The sequence below is a fragment of the Hippopotamus amphibius genome, chromosome 2 (genome assembly GCF_030028045.1).
Source record: "Hippopotamus amphibius kiboko isolate mHipAmp2 chromosome 2, mHipAmp2.hap2, whole genome shotgun sequence".
NCBI lineage: Eukaryota > Metazoa > Chordata > Mammalia > Artiodactyla > Hippopotamidae > Hippopotamus > Hippopotamus amphibius.
The window spans coordinates 34784325-34809908 of NC_080187.1; the positions used below are offsets into that span (position 1 = coordinate 34784325).

The 25584-nt window shown below is 44.4% G+C and overlaps 1 protein-coding gene and 1 long non-coding RNA gene across 8 annotated transcripts in view; one reads left to right on the plus strand and one right to left on the minus strand.

The window, feature by feature from the left end:
- Window positions 1-3170: 3170 nt before the first annotated feature.
- Window positions 3171-11723, minus strand: LOC130846395 (uncharacterized). The gene is made up of 3 exons (XR_009051562.1): window positions 11537-11723; window positions 10247-10308; window positions 3171-4649 (listed from the first exon to the last, which is right to left on the minus strand). It is a non-coding gene; the product is annotated as an uncharacterized LOC130846395 (long non-coding RNA).
- A 22-nt stretch (window positions 11724-11745) lies between these two features.
- The window catches only part of CORO2A (coronin 2A), a 105352-nt gene continuing 91513 nt past the window's right edge, over window positions 11746-25584 (plus strand). The window contains exons 1-3 of one of the 7 annotated variants that reach the window (XM_057724611.1): window positions 11746-12388; window positions 15682-15823; window positions 21043-21190. In XM_057724611.1, the coding sequence (XP_057580594.1) occupies window positions 12014-12388; window positions 15682-15823; window positions 21043-21190 (665 nt within the window). In that variant the 5' untranslated portion in view covers window positions 11746-12013. The remainder of the gene's footprint in view (window positions 12389-15681; window positions 15824-21042; window positions 21191-25584) is intronic. The other 6 variants (XR_009051560.1, XR_009051561.1, XM_057724610.1 and 3 more) reach the window with 6 other exon arrangements.

Below are 25584 nucleotides of genomic sequence, written 5' to 3' on the forward strand. Positions count from 1 at the left end.
CTAAACCTAAAACTTAAATCTTTGTTTCCCTCTTCATTTTCTTTTCCCCTGGAGAGCAATGCTGAGCAGGTTTTTTTGTTTCTGGTTTTTATTTTTGCAGCTTTGGGGATCTTAGCTCCCCAACCAGGCAATGAACTCATGCCCCCTGCAATGGAAGCCTGGAGTCCCAACCACTGGACCACCAGGGAATTCCCACCCTGAACATGTTAATATTACTGCAGATTAGGGACACCAACTCTTAAATTTTCCATCATCACCTTTTTAAAAAAAATAATAAATTTATTTTATTTTTGGCTGTGTTGGATCTTCGTTGCTGCATGTGGGCTTTCTCTAGTTGTGGCAAGCGGGGGCTACTCTTTGTCGCAGTGCTTGGGCTTTTCCTGTGGCGTCTCTTGTTGCAGAGCATGGGCTCCAGGTGCACGAGCTTCAGTAGTTGTGGCACGTGGGCTCTAGAGTGCAGGCTCAGTAGTCGCGGTGCATGGGCTAAGTTGCTCCCTGGCATGTGGGATCGTCCCAGACCAGGGGTTGAACCTGTGTCCCCTGCATTGGCAGGCAGATTCTTAACCACTGCACCACCAGGTAAGCCCCATCATTACCTTTTAGTCTTCACAAACATTCAGTGGGATGCCCTGGGGAGGAAATATGATCCTTATTTTACAGATGAGGAAATCAAAGCCCAGAAAGTTTATAATGGGCCAGTGAAAATTCCAGAGGCCAGGTTTCCTGACACCCACCATCCCAGCTCGGGCCTGTATGCCCTGCCCCTCCCCAATCCCTCAGCATGGAGGTGGTTGGGAGAAGGGTTGACTATCTTGCTTTTTGGAAATTAATGTAAAAATTTTTATATTAGGGACTTCCCTAGTGGTTCAGTGGTTGAGACTCCATGCTTCCAATGCAGGGGGCATGGGTCTGATCCCTGGTTGGGGAACTAGGATCCCATATGCCATGTGAAGCAACCAAAAAATTTTAAAAATAATAAAATTAAAAAGTTCTCTTATTTAAAAAAACTATACTTCAAAAAAATATTAATGTATATATATTTTATATTAAACTGATATGAATTTGTAGCTATTTATGTTTATAAAATAAAGCTTCAGAGGGTTTTCATGGGTGCTCAAATGCATTATGGGCTGTGCCTGAGATGGGTTTCCAAGGAAGCTTACACTGTTGTTAGGGGAGTGTATTAGTTTGCTAGGGTTGCCCTAACAAAACACAGTGCCTTAAACAACAGAAATTAATTTTCTCACAATTCTGGAGGCTAGAAATCCAAGATCAAGATGTCAACAGGGCTGGTTTCTTTTGAGGCCACTCTCCTTGGTTTGTAGATGGCCGTCTTCCCTGAATCTTCACATGGTCTTTCGTGTGTGTGTGTGTGTGTGTGTGTGTGTGTGTGTGTGTGTGTGTGTGTGTGTGTGTGTGTGTGTGTGTCCTAATCTCTTTTTATAAAGATATGAGCCAAACTGGAGTAGGGCCCACCTTAATGACCTCATTTCACCTTAATTACCTCTTTAAAGGCCCTATCTCTAAATACAGTCACATCCTGAGATACTGGGGGTTGGGACTTCAATATATGAATTTAGGGAAGACACAATTCAACATGTGGCAGGGTGAAAAAGTTGAGAAACCTGCAATACCCCTTCCAACTCTTTATCCATTCTAGTCTGTGTCCCAAGGTCACAAAGTTAGTAATCACTGGTGCTAGAATTCTAATATTGGAGTCCATGTGACACTACTGACTAAGCACTAAAGCTGAATTTTGATATGTACGGCTTTTACTGTCTTCCAGTCTCCTCCACCAAATAGTTTAAAATGGCAGCTTCTATGTCCCCTTTTATCCAATAATAATTTAGAAAATTTATTGTTTTTATTTCGAAGGGATTAAATTGGTTGTTAATTTTCTTGTTATTATTTTCAAATTTTCATGAAAAGGTACTTTCTGGCACAAAGTCTTTTTGGAAACCAAAAATGTCTTTTTGACATGGAACTTAATAGCAAAAAACTGGATTTTGTTCTAAAAACCAATTCACGATCAAATGATATTTCTTCGAAAAGATTAACAAAGGTGACAAACATTTGGCTAGAAAGTAGTAGTCACTATTTAATTGACTCTACCTTATCATAGCATTCTGATCTCTGGATCTTTGTTTTTTGTGGCTGTTTTCTAGCAAATCTCACAAAGGCTAAAAGTGGTGTGTTAAAATCTCCAATTGCAATTTTAGTATTTCCAAGTTTTCAATTGGTGTGAATTCTACTATATAATCTTCTATCCTCTTTGTGGTTTACTGCCTTTTGCCTCAAGGTCTACTTTATTGAGTTTTAATTATAGTTAATGTTTACTGAGCATTTACTGTGCCCCACACTCTGTGCTTAAAGCTTCACACAAATTACTTTAATTACCAAAATAAATCTAGGGATATTGATAGGTGCGTGGGCTTCAGCAGTTGCGGCACATGGGCTTAACAGTTGTGGCACACGGGCTTAGCTGCTCTGCGCTGCGTGGGACCTTCCCAGACCAGGGCTCAAACCTGTGTCCCCTGCATTGGCAGGTGGATTCTTAACCACTGCACCACCTAGGAAGTCCCTGGACTTTCATTTTAAAGAATTCTCTTGTCCCAAAAGGTGCTCTAGAATCCTGCAAGATAAGCAGAGAGGCTTTTTCTTTTTTCTTTCTGGCCTGACATCACCTCTTGTAATAACACCTTGAGGCCGTAAGGTTGCAGTTGGCTGTCAGGTTCTCAGCAGTACAGAAATGTGTCTGAAACCACATCCACAATGACCACACAGCTCTATTTTGGATGCCTGAACCATAGTTACTCTACTTTGATTTTTAAATGTCCTCTTTTTCTTACTGGTTAAAGGAGATGTACAATGCATGTCCGAGAGGTCACAAAACAGGCTGTTCTAGTCTAAGTTAAATCATGTATAAGGCAGAATAACTTCTCCATACCTCAATACGTAAAAATTTCTTCTATCATTTCCCATTTATGTTTGCAAATCTTTCAGTCTAAAGCACTGATATTTGTCCTTTGATGCCACGGTGGTTGCTGCCTGCCCTGAGTCTATCACGTCCCTTGGTGCTAGGCCTACGTGTGTGTGTGTGTGTGTGTGTGTGTGTGTGTGTGTGTGTGTGTGTGTGCACGCGCGCCTAGTTATCCACATTGGGGGAAAACTAATCAAACGTAGTGAACAAGCCCAGACATATGCTAATGAAGAAACATTTTATAGGCACTACACTTTACCAATTATACTAAATTGTTATTCAAATACTGTATATATGCTTTTAGCAGTACACTCAAAGCAAGCAGTAATACATGTCATGAACAGTTACACCCTGACAACTTCACTAAAGAGTTTTCTTTCCATCCTGAACATTGGAGTTAAAAATATGGTCTGAACACTGAGGTATCACCTCACACTAGAATGGCCATCATCAAAAAATCTAGAAACAATAAATGCTGGAGAGGGTGTGGAGAAAAGGGAACCCTCTTGCACTGCTGTTGGGAATGTAAATTGATACAGCCACTATAGAGAACAGTATGGAGGTTCCTTAAAAAACTAAAAATAGAGCTACCATATGACCCAGCAATCCCACTATTGGGCATATACCCAGAGAAAACCATAATTCAAAAAGATACTTGCATTACAATGTTCAATGCAGCACTATTTACAATAGCCAGGACATAGAAGCAACCTAAATGTCGATTAACAGATGAATAGATAAAAAAGATGTGACACATATATACAATGGAATATTAGCCATAAAAAGGAATGAAATTGAGCTATATGTAATGAGGTGGATGGACCTAGAGTCTGTCATACACAGTGAAGCAAAAGAGAAAGAGAAAAACAAACACCGTATGCTAACACACATATATGGAATCTAGAAAAATGGTACTGATGAACCTAACAGCAGGGCAGGAACAGAGATGCAGATGTACGGAATGGACTTGAGGACACCAGCGGTGGGAGGGAGAATGGGAAGCTGGGACGTAGAGAGAGACTAGCATTGACATATACACACTACCAAATGTAAAATAGATAGCTAGTGGGAAGCTGCTACAGAGCACAGAGAGATCAGCTTGATGCTTTGAAGACCTAAAGGGGTGGGAGGGAGGCTCAAGAGGTAGAGGATATGGGGATATATGTATACATATAGCTGATTCACTTTGTTGTACAGCAGAAACTGGCACAATACTGTAATGCAATTATACTCCAATAAAGATTTAAAAAATTTAAAAGTAAAAGTATGGTTAGAAGTAAAACAATAACTTTCCATTTTGATAGGAAGCCACACATTTGGTAAACAGTTCAATTAAATTAGTTGAACGGTTCTTATAGGCCTGGTCCAGATTCTTGGGTCAGCTGCCTGCCACTGCTGTTGTCTTCTTCTCATCCTGGTATGGGTGTCATTTGTGGTCAGCAGTCTCTTCTATAGAGGGCCCAGTGCAGAGGCCCTTCTTAAGTAGAAGATATGAAGTCAATTTCCTTCAATTCTGCTGCACTTGCACTAGGTAAGAATACCTGATAAGGGTCCTTTTATCTAGTTTGGAGAGAGTCCTTTAAATGATGTCTTTTCCAGTAGGCATAATCTCCTAGTTGCAAGTCTCAGGGCATCTGATTTTCATCCAAAGATAGATTACCGTGATTGGCTTTAGAAACAAGCATAGAATATTATTTTTATAATTCAATTAAGCTTTATAATAATGTAACATAGCAACAAGGAGCCATCTTGGACATAGAAAATAAATACAAAACCTCGGTAAATATAAAACTTCAATATCCAAAGGGATTTTTTTTTTAAATAAATTTATTTATTTATTTATTTATTGTCTGTTGTTGGGTCTTCGTTGCTGCACACGGGCTTTCTCTAGTTGCGTCAAGTTGGGGCTACTCTTCATTGTGGTGCACAGGCTCCTCACTGTGGTGGCTTCTCTTGTTGCAGAGCATGGGCTCTAGGTGCATGGGCTTCAGTAGTTGTGGCTCATGGGCTCTAGAGCACAGGCTCAATAGTTGTAGCACATGGGTTTAGTTGCTCCGCGGCATGTGGGATCTTCCTGGAGCAGGGATCGAACCCGTGTCCCCTGCATTGGCAGGCAGATTCTTAACCACTGCACCACCTAGGAAGTCCCAAAAGGGATACTACTGAAACATAATTTTTCTCTCTAAATTATCTTCATTTCTACTAAATCTAGCCAAATTAACACATTTTTAACTGGGGGATTTTTGCAGAAACTAACACCTGTGGCTGACGATTTGTTATGTAAGTGAATACTAAAATATGTGCGTTTGAGTAAATATCAACAACTTTTTTTGCACTTAATGTATTTATTTGAAACTTTGTACATGTTTTACTAAAGCATTCCAATATTTCATTAGTGTGACAGGCAGCAGAGCAGGCACCACTGTGGAGGGGAACAGAACATCTACTACAAATATGCCATGTTTCACTGAGCTTTGCCCTGGAAGAGCAGACTCTACACTTTCTGGCAGCATTTTGCTTTCAGTCCTGTGGGTGTTATTTCCTCTACAATATGTTCTTTTATTTTACCTGATAGTCAACAAGGTGGATTTTTGCAGGGGTCTCTTTTAGAAACACCACAAGAAGGACTGGGTGAGGGGCTACCACTACATTCACCAGAATGGTCAGTTACCCATTCTCTAGCTACTGCTAACAAAAATCACTTGTAAGTCATTTTATTCTGTGCATTAAGGCTACAATATATTTTAAACGCATTGAATAAACAGCAATTACTCGAACAGAAACCCACTTTCTTATACCATTTTTGAGGTTTCTGGAGGATACTGAAGTTTGCCAGATATTGATCAGATTGGTCAACTCCTTTCATATATTTATTATACTCTAATATACAAGTGGACTTAGTTATCTGATGGCCAGCCCTCCTGTCTTCCTTTCCTGTAGATGCTATGAAGGCATCATGAATAGTTGTCACCATGCAGACTAGACTCTTGTCTTTCCATATAAGAAGAATCATTTCTCCCTTCTTTAAGAAGGTCATTTCTCCCCTCTGTAGATTTTTAGATTTCTCCTTTAATTGGTTTGGTAGACCACAATTCTCTCTTATAGTCCCACAAACTCTGGTTTTATTTTTCAGCAATATTTCAGATGCGGACCACTGTTGTAATAACTGTCTTGGTAAATATGGTGCCATGAACCAAGATGAGGTTGCAGGACCGATAATATTGTTTCTTGCAGTTTCTTTCCTTCACCCACATAAACCTCAAGGTTGTAAATATATCCAGTTTCACTTTCGCTAATCATCCTGACCAAAACTCCGTATTTTGTAAGTTTTCCGGGATCATAGGTTTTGAATCTGAGTTGTCCTCTCCACTTTATCACTGCCTCATCAAGTGATAGCTCTTGTTGGGGTATATAGATCAACTGAAATTCTGATGGAAAATAATCCAAAAGAGGTTCAACTTTTGAATTTGTCTATAGGAATGGAGTTTCCGAGCTATTGTTAAAGTGAAGAAATGTCACTATTTGTTCGAACCTTCTTCTTGTCATAATCTCTGGAAAGAGAAGTGTTTCAAGTAAGGGATCAGTCAATCAATATTCTTTCCAGTGTGATTTTATTTGTCCCATCAAAAGTATTAATCCAAGAAACTTCTTCATGTCACTGTTGATTACATCAGTCCATTTCAAAGCCTTAAGATACTTTTTATATGATTTTTCATTCTGTTGGTGATACAAGTTTGTTTGAGAAGCAACCAACTCGAAAAAGTCATTACCCAAAATTAATTACTTCACTAACACTTTGTGGGTTATTACATTCAACAGTTACACCTTACACACCTGTAAATTTTCATGGAATGTTGTTTTCAGTCCACTCTTCCGTAGAAGCAAAGGAGCATTCTCCAGCACTGTGAGTTTCATTTTCACTTTCCGTATCAGAATCAACTACTAAGGTTTTTTGTCTTTCTGTTGGTCTAACATTCACATCACCTGAATCAGAACTATATTCTGAAGAACTATCATGTTCTTAGATACTAGCATATATGTCGCTTGGACACTCAGGGAAAGTATCTACATAAAATTCACTGAAGAATTCTTCTTCACTCAAAATTTCATGATGTGTCATTTTTGAAAGTTTTACAGTAATAAACTTGCATTTATAATACACACAAGGTTCGAACAAAAACCTAAAGGAGCAAAATGTGAATGAGAATAACAATCATAAGTTGCATAATGAGCCCTTGATCAATTTTAAGCTCTAACAACTTCGCATGGTCATGGTAATTGTATCACTCTAAAAACGTATTGAGGGCTTCCCTGGTGGTGCAGTGGTTAAGAGTCTGCCTGCCAATGCAGGGGACACGGGTTCAAGCGCTGATCAGGGAAGATCCCACATGCTGTGGAGCAACTAAGCCTGTGTGCCACAACTACTGAGCCCACATGCTGCAACTACTGAAGTTCACATGCCTAGAGGCTGTGCTCTAGAAGAGAAGCCACCACACTGAGAAGCCTGCACACCGCAACAAAGAATAGCTTCCACTCTCCACAACTAGAGAAAGCCCACGTGTAGCAACAAAGACCCAATGCAGCCAAAAAATAAAATAAAATAAATAAATAAATTTATTTTTAAAAAAAACACATATTGATATGTCTCTGGTCAATTACATTCAGGTAACAAAAGACATATTAACACATCTCTGGTCAATAGGGTGTTAAGACTAATTTGTTCAAAATAAGTCTGGTTTCAATAAACTTGGCCTAATTATTTGCATAAGTGTAACTGCTCATACAGGTTCTTTTAAACCAACTGCATTGAAACTTTTCATTAGGAATCCCAGATCAAACTTTTAAAAGGCCTCTCGAAGCCACCAAAGCCATGCCAATAGCTTGCCTTCAGGTTCTGCTCGAGATATCTATAAATCTGGGTAAATTCCTCTCTTCTCCAGGTCTCCAGAATATCTTGAGATTCCTATACCTGACAGGAGGTGACCTATCTTATTCATCTGACAGGCCTTCTGGGAACCCAGGAGTTTCCAATCTCTGGAGGGATCAGGTAGAAAGAAAAGATAAATGCTTCAATTCTACTTATAAAGGTATAATTTACCAAGTTGTTATAAATCATAATTAGCTTAAGGGGAAAGGTTTCTTTATATCTGAAAAACACAGATTAAAAGCCAGTAATAGTTCAGACAAAAACCAAAAAATTATAACCATATTCATCAGTTCACTCAGCTGATATAACTAGTCCTTTTTGCTAACAGTTTATGAACCCATCAGGGTTTCCATTAGAATTGTTTAATTTCTACCCAAGTCAGCAGTATGATCTGAAAGTTATCAGAAAGCTATACTTGTCAAAAAATGCTTTCTATGATTCTTAAAGATGAAGCATTTTTGCAAAGCATCACAGTGAAATAATAGCTGTCTATGAATGGCAAAAGACTTAAAAGTGACGGTTAAAGATCTGATTATAATGCAACTGACAAAGAAGCTTAACCAAATGCTATGACATACAACATTTTAAGATAATAACTAGAATTATGACTGATAACAATACCAGGACACATCCAAATTTAAGGAACTTCATCTAATTTAGGCTAAAAGAACTTCATTTAGAATTTGATCCTTGGGAATTTTGTCAAAAATATCAAACAGTTTTAAAACGCCTGGTCAGGGGACTTCCCTGGTGGTCCAGTGGCTAAGACTCCACACTCCCAATGGAGGGACCCCGGATTCAATCCTGGTCAGGGAACTAGATCCCACATGCTGCAACTAAGAGTTCACATGCCACAACTAAGAGTTTGCATACTGCAACTAAAGACTCCCACATGCCACAACTAAAAGAACCTGCATGCTGCAACTAAAGATCCTGCATGCTGCAACAAGATTAAAGATCTCACATGCTGCAACTAAGACCTGGCACAGCCAAATAAATAAATATATATTAAAAAATAAAATAAAATGAAATAGGATTATAAGTCACTATGAAACAATACTTATTATTTTCACCAAAGTAACAATAAAAGATTTCAGAGTCAAATACAGAACAACAGGTCACTAAAGATCATTTTAAAAAAAAGAAGAAACTTAACAGTTTGTTATCAAAAGCAGTTCAATATTCCAGGAAAAACTGTTCTCTTGAGAGAGAAAGAATAAACCAAAATCCAGCCATGTATCAGCTCACTTTTAATAACAAATTCATCTACTTGATTAAATTCAATCTAATCTTAGCCAGTTTTGACCATGCATAAAACTCTCTTCTCAAGGTTCCTTTCCCACAGCCCTTCCATCACTTCCTATATGCATATTAGTATGTCCTCCTCTCTTTCCCCCTCATTTAGAAATAACTAGCTTCAGGACAAAATTACTCTTTTCCCTTAACAAAAATATCTGCATTCTTCTTACCCTCTCTTACCGACAACATATATCCTACTTTCTTTACATACTGAAATGTTTCCCTTATTATTTCTAGTAGTTTTTAAATGCACGTACAATACAATTTTTAACCCTTAAAATGAAAACCAAGAAGCAAGCAATTGTGAACTGTTTGTCATACCAGTATTTCCTCACTGACAAACTTAAGAACATACTCCATAGCCTTTAAAAACATACATTTTTTCAAAGCATAATTTTTCTTCGATGTGGTACAAGACGTGTGTCTAATAAACCCAAACATCTTTAGTTTTTCTCTCATGAGAAGACAAAAATAGGCAAACTCAGACTTGTCTAGCAGTCGGTGTTCCAGTATTTTACCTTATTAAAAAATGTTCTAGACCGTCAATGAATTGTCATCATTTAACTTTCTCTTTCTAAGAGCATACTAAAAATCTCCCCGTTTTGTAAAATACACCCTAGGGAACAACTATAAGATGGAATAGAGCTCTCATTCCCCATTTTCCTTTCAGACATAGGCTTATAGCTTTAAGTTGGCCATTCGGCCAGAATTCTTCCCAAGGGAATAATTCCCAAGATGGAATTAAAATGGCACCTCCCATGTTTAAAAGCAGACAAATGACTAAAGAACAACAGCAAAGGAACCAACCCAAAATATATCAAAACCAAGGCCAACTAAACAAACAAGAACTTTTCAAAACTCAAGAGAACAAAAAGGAGCGACTTCCCTGGGTTCCCTGGTCCCAATCAACTGTGACTTCCACACCAACGGTGCCACAAAGGCCTCCAAAAGGGCTGGAAGGTTCACAACCTTCCCAAAAGTATGGAATCACAAGGGTCTCGGTGTGCACACGGTGGGTTGGGGGTGGACGGGGCACTTACCCAAAAGGCCAAGGTGTCTTGACTCTTCCTCAAGGAAGGTTTGAGCTGCAGGAGACCACGTCCTATTACAGGAGAGAGACGGGAGTTAAATGGGGCTCCAACAGCTGCTGGGAGAGTCCCTCACCCTCTCCACAGGAGGCAACATTGCCACCAGCAAGGGCTCAAAGCTTAACTCCGGACAGCCCCTCCTGGCGGTAGGTAGCGGGAGGCACACCACCAGGGCGCCGAGGAGCCTCCCGGCTGGCTCAGCCAATTTTGTTACCAAAAATTCAGTCCTAGTGAATGAGAATAACGAGGACAAGTTTCGAGAATAAAGGAAAGAGAAATTTATTGATTACCAGCACATGAGGCAGCAGACTAATGTCCTTAAAATTACCATCCTGCCTTCTGGGGAGAAAACAGTACTTAAGGGAAGGTCTTCGGGCTGGGAATAAGATAAGGGGAACGAGCAAAAACAGCAAGAATGCTCGCCCACGTTAATCAGGAACAAAGAACGCACAGCAACAAAGAATGTAAGTTTTAGTCCCCAGGAACCGAGGGAAAAGACAGGAGAAAGTTCGCCTAGAAATCATGCATCAAACAGTTTTAGCCTGTGGCCCTGTTACAGTTTGGAGGATATTTCTTTATTAGCCTATTAAGAGACATTATCCTATGATAATGGGATAATTGACTTGTGAAATACTGTTATTAAGTTATAATTCCTGCAGTTCGATAAATTATTGGCAAAGACAATCTCAGTCTCTGAGCATAATTTGCCCGGAACAATGAGAATTTTAAGGATTGCAGAGGAGAAGCTAAAGGAAGAGGAGCCAAAAAAGAGCTAGAGGAGAACCGTGATGCCCCTAAAGAGATAGACGGAAACGGGCTCCACAGACCAAGTGGAGGGATGCGCCTGAGACAAGAGGGAAGAGGAGAAAGTTAAGGACAAGAGGTAGAATCAGGTACGAAGTTGAGCAAGCTAATCAGGGCCTAGGTACATATTTGTTTACACAATTTACGGAGCCAGCTCCGTCCAGGCACGGGGTTCAGGCAGGGGAGCAGCCGGACCCGGGCGCCCCATGTGACGCGGCCAGGGAAGGAGGCGAGTGGGGGCTGGGACCGAGGAAGGAGAGGCCGCCGCAGTCAGGGCTGAGTCACGAGGGTGCTAAATTAGCTCCGCGGATAATAATCCCCTGGCAGCGCCCACGAGCCACGCTCGCTTTGAGCGGCGCCGGAAGTGGCGCCACCGAGCCGCGTCCCTTTCAACCAATGGCCGCGCGGTCCGCCGTCCGACGGTGACCCGCGCCGCACCTGGGCAAAAAAGGCGGGAGACCCATAAGGCACGAGCAGGGACAATCCTTCCATGTCATTACGCGAGTTCCCAGAGCAGTGTGGTCGGGGACGGGGGTCTCTTCTCTTCCGCCGGCTAACTTAGCTCAGGGACCCCACGCCTTCAGCCTGAGGACCGCCTCTCGCCTGAACCTGACCGCAGGAAAGATGGCGCACAGGTGCCGCGGAAAGGCCGGAAGTTGTGGGAGGAGCCAGCAGAGGGCGTGTAGGGGCGTGTCCTGGCTGACAGGAGGTCCGGATGGACATAGCCAGCCGCCCCTACTGGGCTTTCGATTAATAAGGCGCACACACTGCAGCCAGCCGCGTCCCTCCGTGGTCTCCTGGAGGCGGGTCGCCACCGGCCCCGCCCCCGGTTCGGAGAGCTCCCTCTTGGAAGGTATCACCTGAGTTTCCGAGATTTGACTGGAGTTGGGCCGCCCACCTCCAGTCCCTCCGGCGATGGAGGGCGCCCAGGAGAACCCTGCTGAGTCTAGTTCCTCCGTCCCCGGGTCCCAAGAGCCTACCGGCTCGGCCAGGGGTCCCGAAGTGTTGCCTCCAAAGGAGTCGGAGGGCTGCGCCCGGCCCCTGGAGGCGGCCCCCAAGAAACTCTGTGGATACTTAAGTAAGTTTGGCGGCAAAGGGCCCATCCGGGGCTGGAAATCCCGCTGGTTCTTCTACGACGAGAGGAGATGTCACCTGTATTATTCGCGGACTGCGCAGGATGCAAATCCCTTAGACAGCATCGACCTCTCCAGTGCGGTCTTTGACTGCAAGGCGGACGCCGAGGAGGGGACTTTCGAAATCAAGACTCCCAGCCGGACAATTACCTTGAAGGTAAATGGAGTAGTTTTTTCCTTTTCAGCAGGGATGAGATCCCAGGGCACAGCGGGGCGCAGGTGGGTGGTCACAGTAAACTTATGATAATCACCAACCCTGATCAGTGAACCCTGGGTGCCCAGGGTTTTGTGCTTTCCAAAGTGCATTCACACCCATTTCCTTATTGGGTTCCCACAACAAAGGCTGGGATGATAGACGCATATTACAGATCAAGAAACTGAGTCATAAAGAGATGAAGTGACTGGTCTGAGGTCGCACAGCTAAAAAGTGGTGTAGCCCACACTTGGAATCCCATAGCTCTTCTACCTCTTAGTACTGTATCAAAACTTTTACTTTTAGGTGTGGCTAACAATGCAGTTACTTTAACTTTCTTATTTGGGGCTGAAATATAGTCAAGATATCAGCTTTGCAATCCTCTCTCAAGGCCCAGATTCTGAATTACTTTTCTTGATGTTGTAGCTAGCAGGAGTGAATGCTGAGAAAACGCTGGCAGAGATTAGGAGATGAATACTTAGGTTTCACTGATCAACCTCAATTATTCATCGAAGCATGTCTAAACCTGTTTGGTTTAGTAGTAGGTTTTCTTTTATTATCATATTTAACTGAGAAAGCCTGAAGCAATGCAAAGGCCGTGTGTAATCAGTCAGGCTTGGATTCAAATTCTACATCAGCTACTTACTGGCTGTGTGACTCTGAGCAGGTTAACCTCTTAGAACCTTGATAGTTTGTGAGATTTAAAACAAGGTGTGTAGGCACCTGGCACATCACAGGCACCTACAAGTTGCTGAATTAATCTCAGTACCTTGAATACAGCCTGGCACCTAGTGGGTCCTCAATAAATATTTGTTGAGTGAACACACGTAGTGATAGAGCCAAGGTCAGAAAGTTCATGTCATGTGAAGAGGAAGTGCCCTAGAAGTTAACTGGAAAGAGAAATACAGGCTAAGAGTTCTGGAACTCACACTCCTCAGACAAGAGTGTGCCAGGAGACTGCCTCCCCCTAACCCCCACCCCATCTTCCCACACCTCCACCCCCACTTGCAGCCAATTGAGCATTTATTGAGCCCCCTGGATATAGCCCACAGCTTTAGTTCCACTTTACTGTCTGGGCTGGACGAATGACCTGGCTTGGGGGGGGGGGGGGGAATCAGCAAAAATAATTCCACTTAGGAATTCCAGTTCAGGAAGACTGGCATTTTAGGGGTCATGTGCCTTATGGGTCATGTGTCTGCTCCTAGGCATTGATTGCTGTCTACAGCGTCTCTGACACAAGCCTCTTACTATTCCACTGATCTGTGTGTGTGCCTGGCACTGTGCTAAGCACTGGGGTGTGGCACCAAATCAGACCTGCCTCCTGGGACTCAAATCGCTTAAGGTCTGGTGAGAGACCGACTGGGAGACATGTACAGTAAAATGTTCTGCAGAGACACTATGATAAGTCTGTAGCAGAAAGGCGCCATGACAGGAAGGGTCTGTTCCACTGAGTGGGTTGGGCTATCCAGAAAAAACATCACAGCCAGGGATAGGTGTGGGCTGGGCAGGGGACGACCATGCCTTGAAGCCTGAAAGAGAAAATCGGCTTTCTACAAGCAGACCGAAAGGAGAATGATATTCCAGGCCAAGAGAGCCCCATGAGCAAACATAAGAAAACATGGTACAGCCTGGAATGTCCAGGCAAATCCCAGGAGCCTGGAGCATAGAAGGATCCACAAGACAGGATGGGAGAGCAGAGGCCTGAGGCCAGGGCACTTGTGAGGCCAGGGAGCTTTGATTTTGTCTTGTGGGCTGTGGGAAATTGTCAGAGCCTTAAGCAAGGAAGCACGGTGAGATTAGAATGTTGAGAAGGCTCAGTCTTTTGGGTGGAAAACAAATTAGAAGAAGGTAAGGCTGTGGTTTGGGAGTCTGTCAGGAGGTGGCCAGGAGAGAATGATGGCCGAGCTAGAGCTGTTGCAGTGGGAGGGGGACAAATGGGGGTAGCTAGGGATGTGAGGGAGGAGTCAAGGATGGCTTGCGTAACTGGCCGACTGCCTGTTTGGGCAAGTCACTGACAGGAGGAACCCAGGATGAGGGGACCATAGGTTACACGGTTATACATCCCCCTCAGTAGACTCTTAAGTTCCAAGAGGATAGGCACCAGTGTTTCCAGTGCCTACCACAGTCCTTGACACATATAGTAGATGCTCAATATACACCTGTCCAACGAATTAATAAAATGGGGTGTTTCGATATGAGCGGGAGCTTGTCAGCGCAAGGTCATGGTAAAGCCCTGAAGAGGGGCTGAGGCTCCTTTCGTGCCCTTGGGCACACCTCACCCGCGGTCCTCTTGAGAAGGGGGCTTGCGCTGGGTGCCTGCTGATGCTCTCGCATGGCCTTGGTCATGAGCAGCTCTGTGAGGCTCAGCATCTGTTCCCAGCGAGTTGCCCAGCTTCTGCAGCCCAGCTGGCCCCAGGCCTTCTCTCTGTATCAAGAAGTCACAATCTCCTGGCCATAAATTATAACAAATCTCTGGTCTAGATGTGGGAGACCCGGGTTCTAGGACCGGCTCTGCCACTGCCTGCCCGGGGAACCTCCAAGCCTTGGTTTCTCCATCTGTACAATGGGCCAATCACTCCTGCCCTGCCTCCCCAGTGGAGGATCCAGCAACATAATGGATGTGAGAGTAGGTATGTGGATCATCCATTGCTGAGGAACTAATGACCAGTATCAAGCATACCTCGTGTGGGCTGCCTGGAGGGTGCTGCAGTGTTGTTGTGCGCATATGGCTTTCCAGTCCCCAGTCATATCATCCCCAAACAGGAGGGATTCTCCCTATTCCACAAAGTCAGCTAGGACACTGAGATGTCACACAGGGAGGTAGTGATGCTACCAGGGCCCCAGCCCAGTCAGAATTTCAAAGCTCTCTGCCTTTCTCTTAACACCTCCACATTCTTTTATCCAGTGAGCACATTTTGAGCACCTACTGCATGTCAGGAACTGTGCTGGACACTTTATTTTCCTTACCTCGTTTCACCCTCAACTGCCCTCTGAAATGAGTGTTCTCATCACCATAGTACAGATGAGGCAACTGAGGCCCAGAAAGGTTAAGGAACCTCTGAGTGGGAGATCAGAGCCCGATTATCTTCTGTGGCCAAGAAGCATGTGGTGTTTCAGAGGTGGGCACCCATCCTCAGTGACAGTTTTCTTTTCTGGGAAGGAGAGAGTTGCCAAGCCTTCCATGACCTTCCCGCATTCCACACCCAGTGCCACCGTGCGGACACAGGGCCTTGCCAACTAACCCTTGTGCTTCTCAGGCCGCCACCAAGCAAGTGATGCTGTACTGGCTGCAGCAGCTGCAGATGAAGCGCTGGGAGTTCCACAACAGCCCGCCTGCACCTCCAGCTGCCCCTGACGCTGCCCTGGCTGGGAATGGGCCCGCCCTGCACCTCGAGCTAGGTACCCAATGGGCTCACCTCCTGCCTGCACACCCAGGGCTCTTGGTGACCAAGCCTTTACCCTCCTGTTGGGAGTGAGTGGGACGAGCCCTCTGCTAAAGAAGCAGAGAGCCAGGGATGCGACTCAAGATCAGCTAGGGCAACAGTATAGCATCAAGGGCAGGAATATAGGCTCTGAGGCCAGGCTGGCTGGGCTCAGATCCTAATCCTGTGCGGTCTTAGGCAAGTTGCTTAACCTTTCTGAGCTTCAGTTTCCTTCCCTGTAAAGTAAGGTTAATAAAGTATACGTACTCCTTAGGGTTATTATGAGAAGTAAACGAATCCATACCCCTTAAGTGGTTGGAACGATGCCTGCACATTGTCAGAGCTCAGTAAATGCCAGTTACTGTTATGATGAGGACGATATGGGAAGATCTTGAGAAATGAAACTTTCACAGAGTTGGTATGAGGAAGGTTCATGAGAAAATGCAGTTGTAGTTGCTTCTTACATAAGTGCTATTGTGCTATGAGTTGGGTAGATCCATGATCTTATCCCCAGGGTTCCCATAGGCAGAAGCTTCACCCCCAGGTGGCTCACGTGATCCCAAATCCTAAAACATCGCAGCATGGAGGAGTCCGGGAGCTCAAACCCTCCCACCCCCACGCTGCAGCGAGGACTGTGATTGGCAGGTTTTAGAACTGGGACAGACCACCCACAGAGTTGCTGCGTGTCTAACGTGCCTCACCCTCAGTTGACAGAGAAGCCCAGTGGGCAAGGGCAGGACCTGTGGCCAGGCAGCTCCTAGACCCTGGTACCCGGAGGCTTCCCAGCCTGAGCTCATCTGCCCTTACTCTTCTCCCCATTTTTCCTTCCCTCAGTAAATGGCCTTCGTTTACCCAGTTGCCCCTTCCTGGATCTCACATAGCCTGTCCAGTCAGTCACCTGGGCTGGCCATGTCTGCCCTCTGGCCTACATGTCAGAGCCTGACCCTCACTGCTGTTGCCTTGGGTCAGGTTTCAACTGTTGGCTGGAAAACCACAGCGGTCTCCCCTCCAGTGTCCCCATGTCCCAGCCTGCCGCCTCAGACCCAGCCTCTTCACGGCAGCCCGAGCGAGCTTTCTCAGATGAGAGCCTGAGCCCCACCCTCTTCCATGGCCACCTTCCAGGTCCCAGGCCCAGTCCCAGCTTTTATAGCACCAGACTCGGGCCTCGCCCTTCCTGGTCTCCCCTCGGCCTGCTCCCCCAGTGACCGCCGCGTGCTATGCACTTCGGCGGCACCAGAGGCATCCCTACCCGCTCTTCCCTGCCTGGTGGATCCCTGCTTACTCTCTGTGGCCAAGCGCCACTGTCACCTGCTCCTCCTCTTGCCAGCCTCCTCTTGGAAGCCTTCTGGGACTTTGCCAGCTGGACTCTGTGTGAGCCCTCAACACTTTTTGTGGACGGTTACATTGTGTTCTAATCACAACCTCCCCGTCAGTCTCTGTCCGCTAGCCCTCACAGGTGGGGGCTGTGTCTTTGTCACCCGTGTCGCCAGTATCTGGTGCCCTGCCAGGTACATTGGATATTTGTTGAGTGAATGTGTGAGTGCATACATTGGATTTTATTGTTAATGAGGAAAGGAATGTGAAGCCCTTAGCAAAATGCTAGGTACCTAGTGAGTACTGAATGTGTGGGAAGGTCCTAATGGTAAGGGTATTATATGTGCACGTGCACACTGTTACTGGCACAGTAAATGCACCTTTTTATGGTTTATGGGAATCATCCGTAATTTTCCCAGAGAACGTTCTGGGTGTTTTATGCGCGTAAGGACTTTCTTTGAGGAAGGGTTTGTTTGCTTCTGTACTTCTGCTCACCCTCCACTCCCATCTGTGGGAGAACCAGCAGTCCTGGCTGTGTGGGAAGCTGTGCCCTGAGCTACGCAGGTGCCAGGTCAGCCTCAGACTAGAAGCAGCAAGAACAACCACCACCCCCCCCCACCCCACCCCCCCGGCGCGCGCACGCGCACACACACACACACACACACACACACACACACACACACACACGCACACCGATGACAGAATTCCTGAGTGTCCGGAAATCAGAAGAATCAGGTTATCAGATGATTGGCTTTGGTTCAGCACACTCAGTGGGCCTCTCCTGGGCCAGCCGTTGCTGTGGCCATGGGGGGAGGGGAGGGATTGCCTCAATGACCAGGCGCCAGGCTCCTGAGGGGGACGCTGGGGAGAGACACAGGAAGCCGCGATGTAGGCTTCTCCTCTGAAGCCTTTCTCGTCTCGCAACAAACCTCCACCCTCCCGGGCCTGGGGCCCCTGCAAAACCCTTTCCAGAAAGACATTTCCAGAGAGTTGAGTAAGCTAGCAGACCCTGGATTAGCTTTCTGGACTAGCAGGCTGCCCCCCCTTCTCCAGTCTCAACCCTTCCTGAGAGGAAGCAGGGGCCTGCTCCCCGGGCAGTGAAAACCAGCAGACTCACATCTGACGTTGAGTCATGGACATATCATCTTGTGAAAAAGTGTCTTATTTTGTCCTTGAGCAATCTGCAGGGCAAGTTCTCTACAGCTTTTAAGAGTTTACACCTTTGTTTTATACTTTACCTAAACATCGGTCTCCCTAAGAGCCAAGGAAGATCAAGGGGAAGTCAGCAGATTTATAATAATAATATGTCGCCAAAGTAGGACACAGTTTACAAAGGACTTTTATAAATGTGTATCATCATGAAAATATGCATACCACTTACTGACTCTGTTCTCACAGTTGCATGCATCAAGTTATCTAATCCTCACAGTTATCTTAAGTAGTTAGTGTTATTCCCATTTTGCAGAAGAGGAAACTGAGGCTCAAAGAGGTCAAGAGACCTGCCTAAGGTCACACAGCAAAAAAATGTCAGCACTGAAATTTGAACCCTAGCCTGCAGACTCACTCCCTCCACTCCCCTCAAACTTTGGAGGCAACTGGTCATGTGTCCAGGGCCCTGTGGGGAAGCATCAACCCTCTGGCTAAGGCACTTTTTGTTGGGTGACGCTTTCTCTCTACTGGTGATGGGACAGCCCCTACAGCTCAGGCAAAAGGAGAGTTACACAAAAAGATACATGTACCACAATGTTCATTGCTGCACTATTTACAATAGCCAGGACATGGAAACAACCTAAATGTCCATCGACACATGAATGAATAAAGAAGATATGGTACATATATACAGTGGATTACTCAGCCATAAAAAGGAATGAAATTGAGTTATTTGTACTGAGGTGGATGGACCTAGAGACTGTCATACAGAGTAAAGTAAGTCAGAAAGAGAAAAACAAATACCATATGCTAACGCATATATATGGAATCTAGAAAAATGGTACCGATGAACAGAGTGGCAGGGCAGGAATAAAGATGCAGATGTAGAGCACAGACTAGAGGACACAGGGGCGAAGGGGAAATGGACATAGTGAGAGAGTAGCATTGACATACATACACTACCAAATGTAAAATGGATGGCTAGTGGGAAGCTGCTGCATACACAGGGAGATAAGCTCTTTGTGACGACCTAGAGGGGTGGGATAGGGAGGGTGGGAGGGAGTCTCAAGAGAGAGAGGATATGGGGATATATGTATACATACAGCTGATTCACTTTGTTGTACAGCAGAAACTAGAACAACATTGTAAAGCAATTATACTCCTATAAAGATGTATTTTTTAAAATGCTACCTAAAAAAAAAAAAAATTACAAGTAAATGTTGCCAAAAGTCCTTTGTGTGGTCACCTCACTGAGAGCATTTCTCTAGGCTGGAGAGGCCCCAGACCAGAGCCTGGAGTCATCATTCTGTTTCCTACAATGGCATCTGTCTGGAACCAAACTTGTAGCATCTCCGAGGTGTGCCTGTGGTTTATGTTTTTTGCACCCATGCCATTTTGCAGATATAGCGCAAAAATAAATTTCCTGTACCCCTGCGTGTTTCACCCTCTCAATAAGAGGGCTCCAAATGAAGGGTGTCTGCTGCCCTGTCATCCTCAGGGGCTGCCTGGTCAAGGTCATGCCACCCCATAAGTGGCTTTAGTTCTCTCCCACTTTTTGCAGCACTCAAAACTGACCTCTAAATATTTCACTTCCCTCTCTCTTATACCTCAAGTGTTTCCTTGGCCTTGAAACATTCCTTCCATTAAACATTTTGAAGGAAGCAGAACATTTGGAAAACAGAAAACTAGAATAAAAAGTAGCCATAATGCTATCACCCAGAGACAGCCAGTGTTAACTTTATGTCGTGGGCTGCTACCTGCCTTTTATTTAAACATGTTTCCAGTCACATAATAATAATACAAAATACCCTACTTTGCTTTTGGCACTCAGTATTGTGACTCCAAAATTTCTCTGTGTTATGAAATCTCTCTAAACATTTACTTTTGATGCATATATATTATTTTTCTGTTTATAAAAGTAATCCATGTTTACTGTAGAAAACTTGGGGGGTAAACTATAATGAGTGTAACCTGCCTACCTCTAATCCCGTCATACAGTTCTGACCACTGTTAAGATTGCAGAGTGTATTTCTCTGAGGCTTTTTCTGTACAATTGAGATTATGCTATAATCCCAATTGTTTATCTGGCTTTTTCCACTTAATGTTATATCTCATGGACAGTCCCCATATTCTTAAGCATTCTTTATTAACGTTGTTTTCAATGGTTGAGTAATATTCCATTGTCTGAAGGCATCATGATGTATTTAACCTTTCCCCAGATCTTTACGTTATTTCCAGTTTAAGGCTAAACAGTTCCTGGGTGAACCTTTTGGCTCATAAAGCTTTGTCTGCATTTCAGACAACTTCTTTAGGATGGAGTCTCAGATATAGAAATATCTACAGTTCTGAAAATTTTTTTTTTAATTATCTTTTTTTCTTTTTTTGGCCATACCACATGGCATGAGGGTCTTAGTTCCTCAACCAGGGATCAAACCCACGCCCCCTGCATTGGAAGCGCAGAGTCTTAACCACTGAACCACCAGGGAAATCCAGTTCTGCAGTTTTTTAAGGCAGTTTCCAGGAAGGCTGTCCCAGCAAAATGCGTCATTTTACTGGTTGCAGAACATTTGGAGAAAAGCCTGCCTCTTTGGCTGCTGTTAACCTAGAAGAAAGGCTTGCTCTGCAGCTCACAGACTCCCACCTGCTCCCAGTCAGAGCTGAGCCCATAGCACCCACCCATCTAGACTTTCTAAGACCCCAACGTGGATGATTTCCCTTTTCTTTGTTCCCCAGAGCAAGAGGAAATGGAGTTGGAGGAGTTCCTGTGTCCTGTGAAAACACCCACTGGGCTCGTGGGCGTGGCAGCTGCCTTGCAGCCAGTCCCTGCCATGGCCTTGGGCCTTCAGAATATTTCCCTCAAGCACCTGGGAACTGAAATACAGTAAGTGCTATGGAGCCGAGGAGCATCGAGCTTAACAGTGATCCAGCATGATTCCCCTGCAGGAAGGCGGACCTGGGTTGGGGTTGGGGCTTTATTTTCAATTCATTACACCATTACTTTAAAATACTTCATTTGTTCTGATTTTTAGCATAGTGTACATTGTTTTTAGGCAATTAGAAGCATCTAGAAAGGTATAAATTTAAAATTACCCATAGTCCTTTCACCCAGACAAGCATTCTTAGCATCTTTCCTCACATTTTATATATATATATATATATGCATAATTGAGATCATAGTCACTGTAATGGAGTGATGGCTTCACAAATGTCTGCATATGTCAGATGCATCAAATTATTCACTTTTCACAGGTGTAATTTACTATATGTCAGTTACCTCTCAGCTTCTTTTTCATTTAATAATGTGTGATATATACAATTTATATTTCCCACTGGCAGGCTTTGTTTTAAATAGTTTATAAGAGGATAATATTATGGCCTGGGCTTTGGGGCCAAACTGCCTGCATTTGTATCCTGTTCCGCCCTTGGCAAGTTGTTTGATTTCTCTGTGCTTCACTTAAGTTATTAGTAAATGTAAATACAACAGTATTTGCCTTACAAGATGTGTGTGTGTGTGTGTTTGGGGTGGAGCAGGGCAGGAGGAGAGTATAAATGGGTTAATACATGTAAACTGCTTTAGGAGATCAGTAAGCACTTAAATATTATCTGTTGCTGTTATTGTTGCTCTAATTGAAGGGATGGAAGCTTTTGGGAATTCAGGCTATACCTAATATTGATCCTCTTTGGGTGCTTATTTTCTGTGTGGACTTCAGACAAACTGGAACCTCTTAGAAATCAGAATAGATTGTTCACCGAACTTAGAGACCCCAGCTCTGTGTGACTCAAGCATAGCATTTCTCTCTATTGGCTTCAGTGTTTGAAGTTGCTTGGATAACTAGCAGGGGGGGTGGTGCTGTTCCCAGGAGAGAAGCGGGTTTTAGGGAAAATACGATGAGTGTCCTTTAGGGTCTGCTGGCTAGAGGTGGAACTACCCTACAGGCATTTGGATGGAAAGGCCTAGCACTCAGGAGAGAGAACTGAGCCGGAGAGAGAGACTTGGGGGGTACGGGACGTGGCTGAGCCCCCCCAGGGTGAGTGGACAAGGACGGCGCCCTGCAGGGGATCTTCCCTTGGGAGGAACTGGAGGGAACTGGGTACATGGGGAGTCTGCTGTGGGGAGAAGAGACCTGAGAAGCCCAGCCACCCAGCCAGTGTGTGTCCAGGGAAGTCTCACCAAGATTAAGCCAGGTTCGGGCCTAATGATGGCCACTCAGCAACAGAAGTGGAACCAAGATATGCGGAGGCCAAGAAAGGAAGGAAGTTTTTAGGATCCGTCAGTTATTTGTAATAACCCGCAGAAAACGCGGCGCAGTGTTGCAAGTGCCCTGGCTGCTGGCCGCCCCGGAAGGAGCAGGGTTGCCTTTGTCTCCTGCGCGCCCTTTCCCTGGCTGGTCTTGGCTCTTGCTCTTAGTTCTGCCATGAGCCCAGGTCATACTCGAGGAAGGACACCGTGCTAGGTGGTTCACACTTGCACCAAGATGTCTGCACAAACCTGCGACATGCTATCTAATGGTTACATTCTCAGACCGTGGATTAGACACCCAGGTCTGTTGCTCAACCCCACCATTTACTCGCTCTATGACTTTGGTTACTTACCGTTTCCGAATCTCAGTTCTCACTGTACAGTGGAGGTTATAATAGTACTGACTTTATTGGGCTGTTGTGAGGAGTAAATGAGTTGAATGCACGTGGGTGAGGATTAGGTGAGTTGAATTCCTGGTGTTTATCTCGGACCTGGTCCATGCAAGGGCCCAGTCATTGTTTGTTGAGGATATGTTCCTCATCCCATTGCAGATGGGAAAATCCAGGCTCATGAAGAATAAATGGCCTGACCAAGGTTATCTATCCTTTGAAAACAAGTCTTTATGACCATTACTCCCATGCTGACCAGGCCTTTTGGACCTAGAGCTAATCTTACACAGGAAATGATCCATGAACTGCTCCAAGCAAAGTCAATACATTTATGAAATGGAGATGCCTTTTCCAAGCACAGTAGTTTGGCTGGACAATGGCCACCTGGGCTGTGACAGTAGTTAGTGAGCTGCCCATCCCCAGAGGAGACGTGTGCTAGGGTTAGAACGATCTTTGCTGCCCTCAAGTTGGGGTTTCTATGCCTTCCCACACCCCAGGGGTGACTGCTTGTGAGGCCCTGGACATCTTGGGGAGGCTGCAGTCCCTGGGCAAGGGGAAGTATGGGCAGTAATGATGGTCACCCCAGCCAGCCAGTGCCCCTGGCTATAGGGATGTGCTCCAGGGTCCTCGCCAAATCACGTGGCTTTGGTGTGTGAGGTCCGTGTAACAGGGCTCAGCACAAGGCCCAGCACAGAGTGATGCTCAGTAAATAGTGCCCCTCGTGGTCATCCTCATATTAATATGACCACCACCCTTTTATTGTTAGATGGGTAAAGCAAGAACTAGGAAGAGGAAATGATTAGCCCAGGGAGTCAGGGGCTCCTTATTCAAGGTCAGGTGTTGGGAGTGCTGAGTTCTAATTTCTTCTCTGTTCTAAATTTAGCTGACTAATTTTACCTTCCATCAGTTAGCTGTACTCTCCATTAAAGTACAATCTCATCTTTTTCTATTCTGGACCCAGTGCTACCAAAACACTGGATTTTGTTCTAAAAACCAATTCACGATCAAATGATAGTTCTTTGAAAAGGTTAACAAAGTTGACAAACATTTAGCTAGAAAGACCAGGGAAAGAAATCAGACTCAATGACTAAAGCCAGGAACAAGAGAGGGACATTAGTACCAACCTTACAGAAACAAAAAGATTTATACGGGAATACCATGAACAATTCTATGCTAACAAATTAGATAACTTAGAGGAAATGGGCAAATTCCTAAGAGGACAAATTACTGAAACTGACTCAAGAAGAAATAGAAACTCTAAATAGACCTATAGCAAGTAAGGAGATTGAATTCGTTATCAAAAAATTACACACACACGCCACACACACACATGCACACACATAAAAACCCAGGACCAGATAACTTCACTGGTGAATTCTACCAAACATTTAAAGAAAAATTAATACCATTTTGTCACAAACTCCACCCCCCACCAAGAAAAAAAAGAGGAGAGAGCACTTCCCAATTCATTGTAAATGTAAGGCCAGTATTATCCTGATACCAAAACCACACAAAGGTGATGTTTTGAACACCCAGAGCCTTCGCCTGGACTTGCCTTATATTAATTTTCCCAGCAGCCTTCATTTTCTAACTTACCTCTTTACAGAAAGCATAGACCCTCATGAATCTCAGATTTCTGTGAGAATTTCAGTTTTAACTCCATACTTTGCTTGCATCCAAAACCCTGTTTTCTTTCCTCCTTTGCAACCAAGGCTCTAGGTTTCTGGTATCAACAGTTTATTTCTGATCACAAGAAAAAAATAAATGTAATTGTGTGTGGTGATGGGTGTTAACTAGACTTATTGTGGTGACCCTTTTGCATTATGTACATGTATTAAATCAATATGTTGTACACTTGAAACTCATATAATGTTTACATGTCAATTATATCTCAATTTAAAAAAAAAAAAAAACAATCCCTGGACAAACTCATGTCCTAGCCAACTTTCACAATAATAGCGCTGCAACCAAACACTTCAAAATTCAGTGTCATGTAATAATAAGCATTTATTTCCTGCACATCTGGGTTCAGCTGATGCAGGTTAGGTTCACCTGGTCTTGGCTCCAAGCCATTGATTGGGAAGATCTAGGTTTCCTCCACATATTTCTCATTTTCCAGGGACCAGCAACTATGAGGCATGTCCTTCAAGAGAGCAATCCCTACATGCAAGCACAGTTTAAGCCTGTGTTTACATTATATCTGCCAACATCCATTTGGCCACAGCAAGTCACAGGGCCGTGCTCAGTGTCAAAGCAGGAGGGGGAAGTACTCTGCTCCTGTGGAGGTGGAGGGGAAGGCGTGAATATTTGAAGAAAAGTAATTTAATCTACATATTCATCTTCCTCTTTACTTCCCACTTGAGTTTCAACTCCTTTTTTGTGTTTAGTCCCTAGGGATTTTCCCTTCCTTTTCTGAGAATTCAACTAAATATTTTTGAGATATGTTCTGCATTTATCTAGCATCTAGGTGTTTGTGGAACACCAGTTTTTCCGTGTATTTTGTCCACCAGATTGCTAGACATATCCATCGCACAGAGGGATGATACAGCAAAGGCAGGACTCCATCATAGGTGTACCGACTTTTTCATTCTTTTGTTTTTCGGCCACACTATTGCTGCCCTTTAGGTAACTGACCTCCTCCTTCAG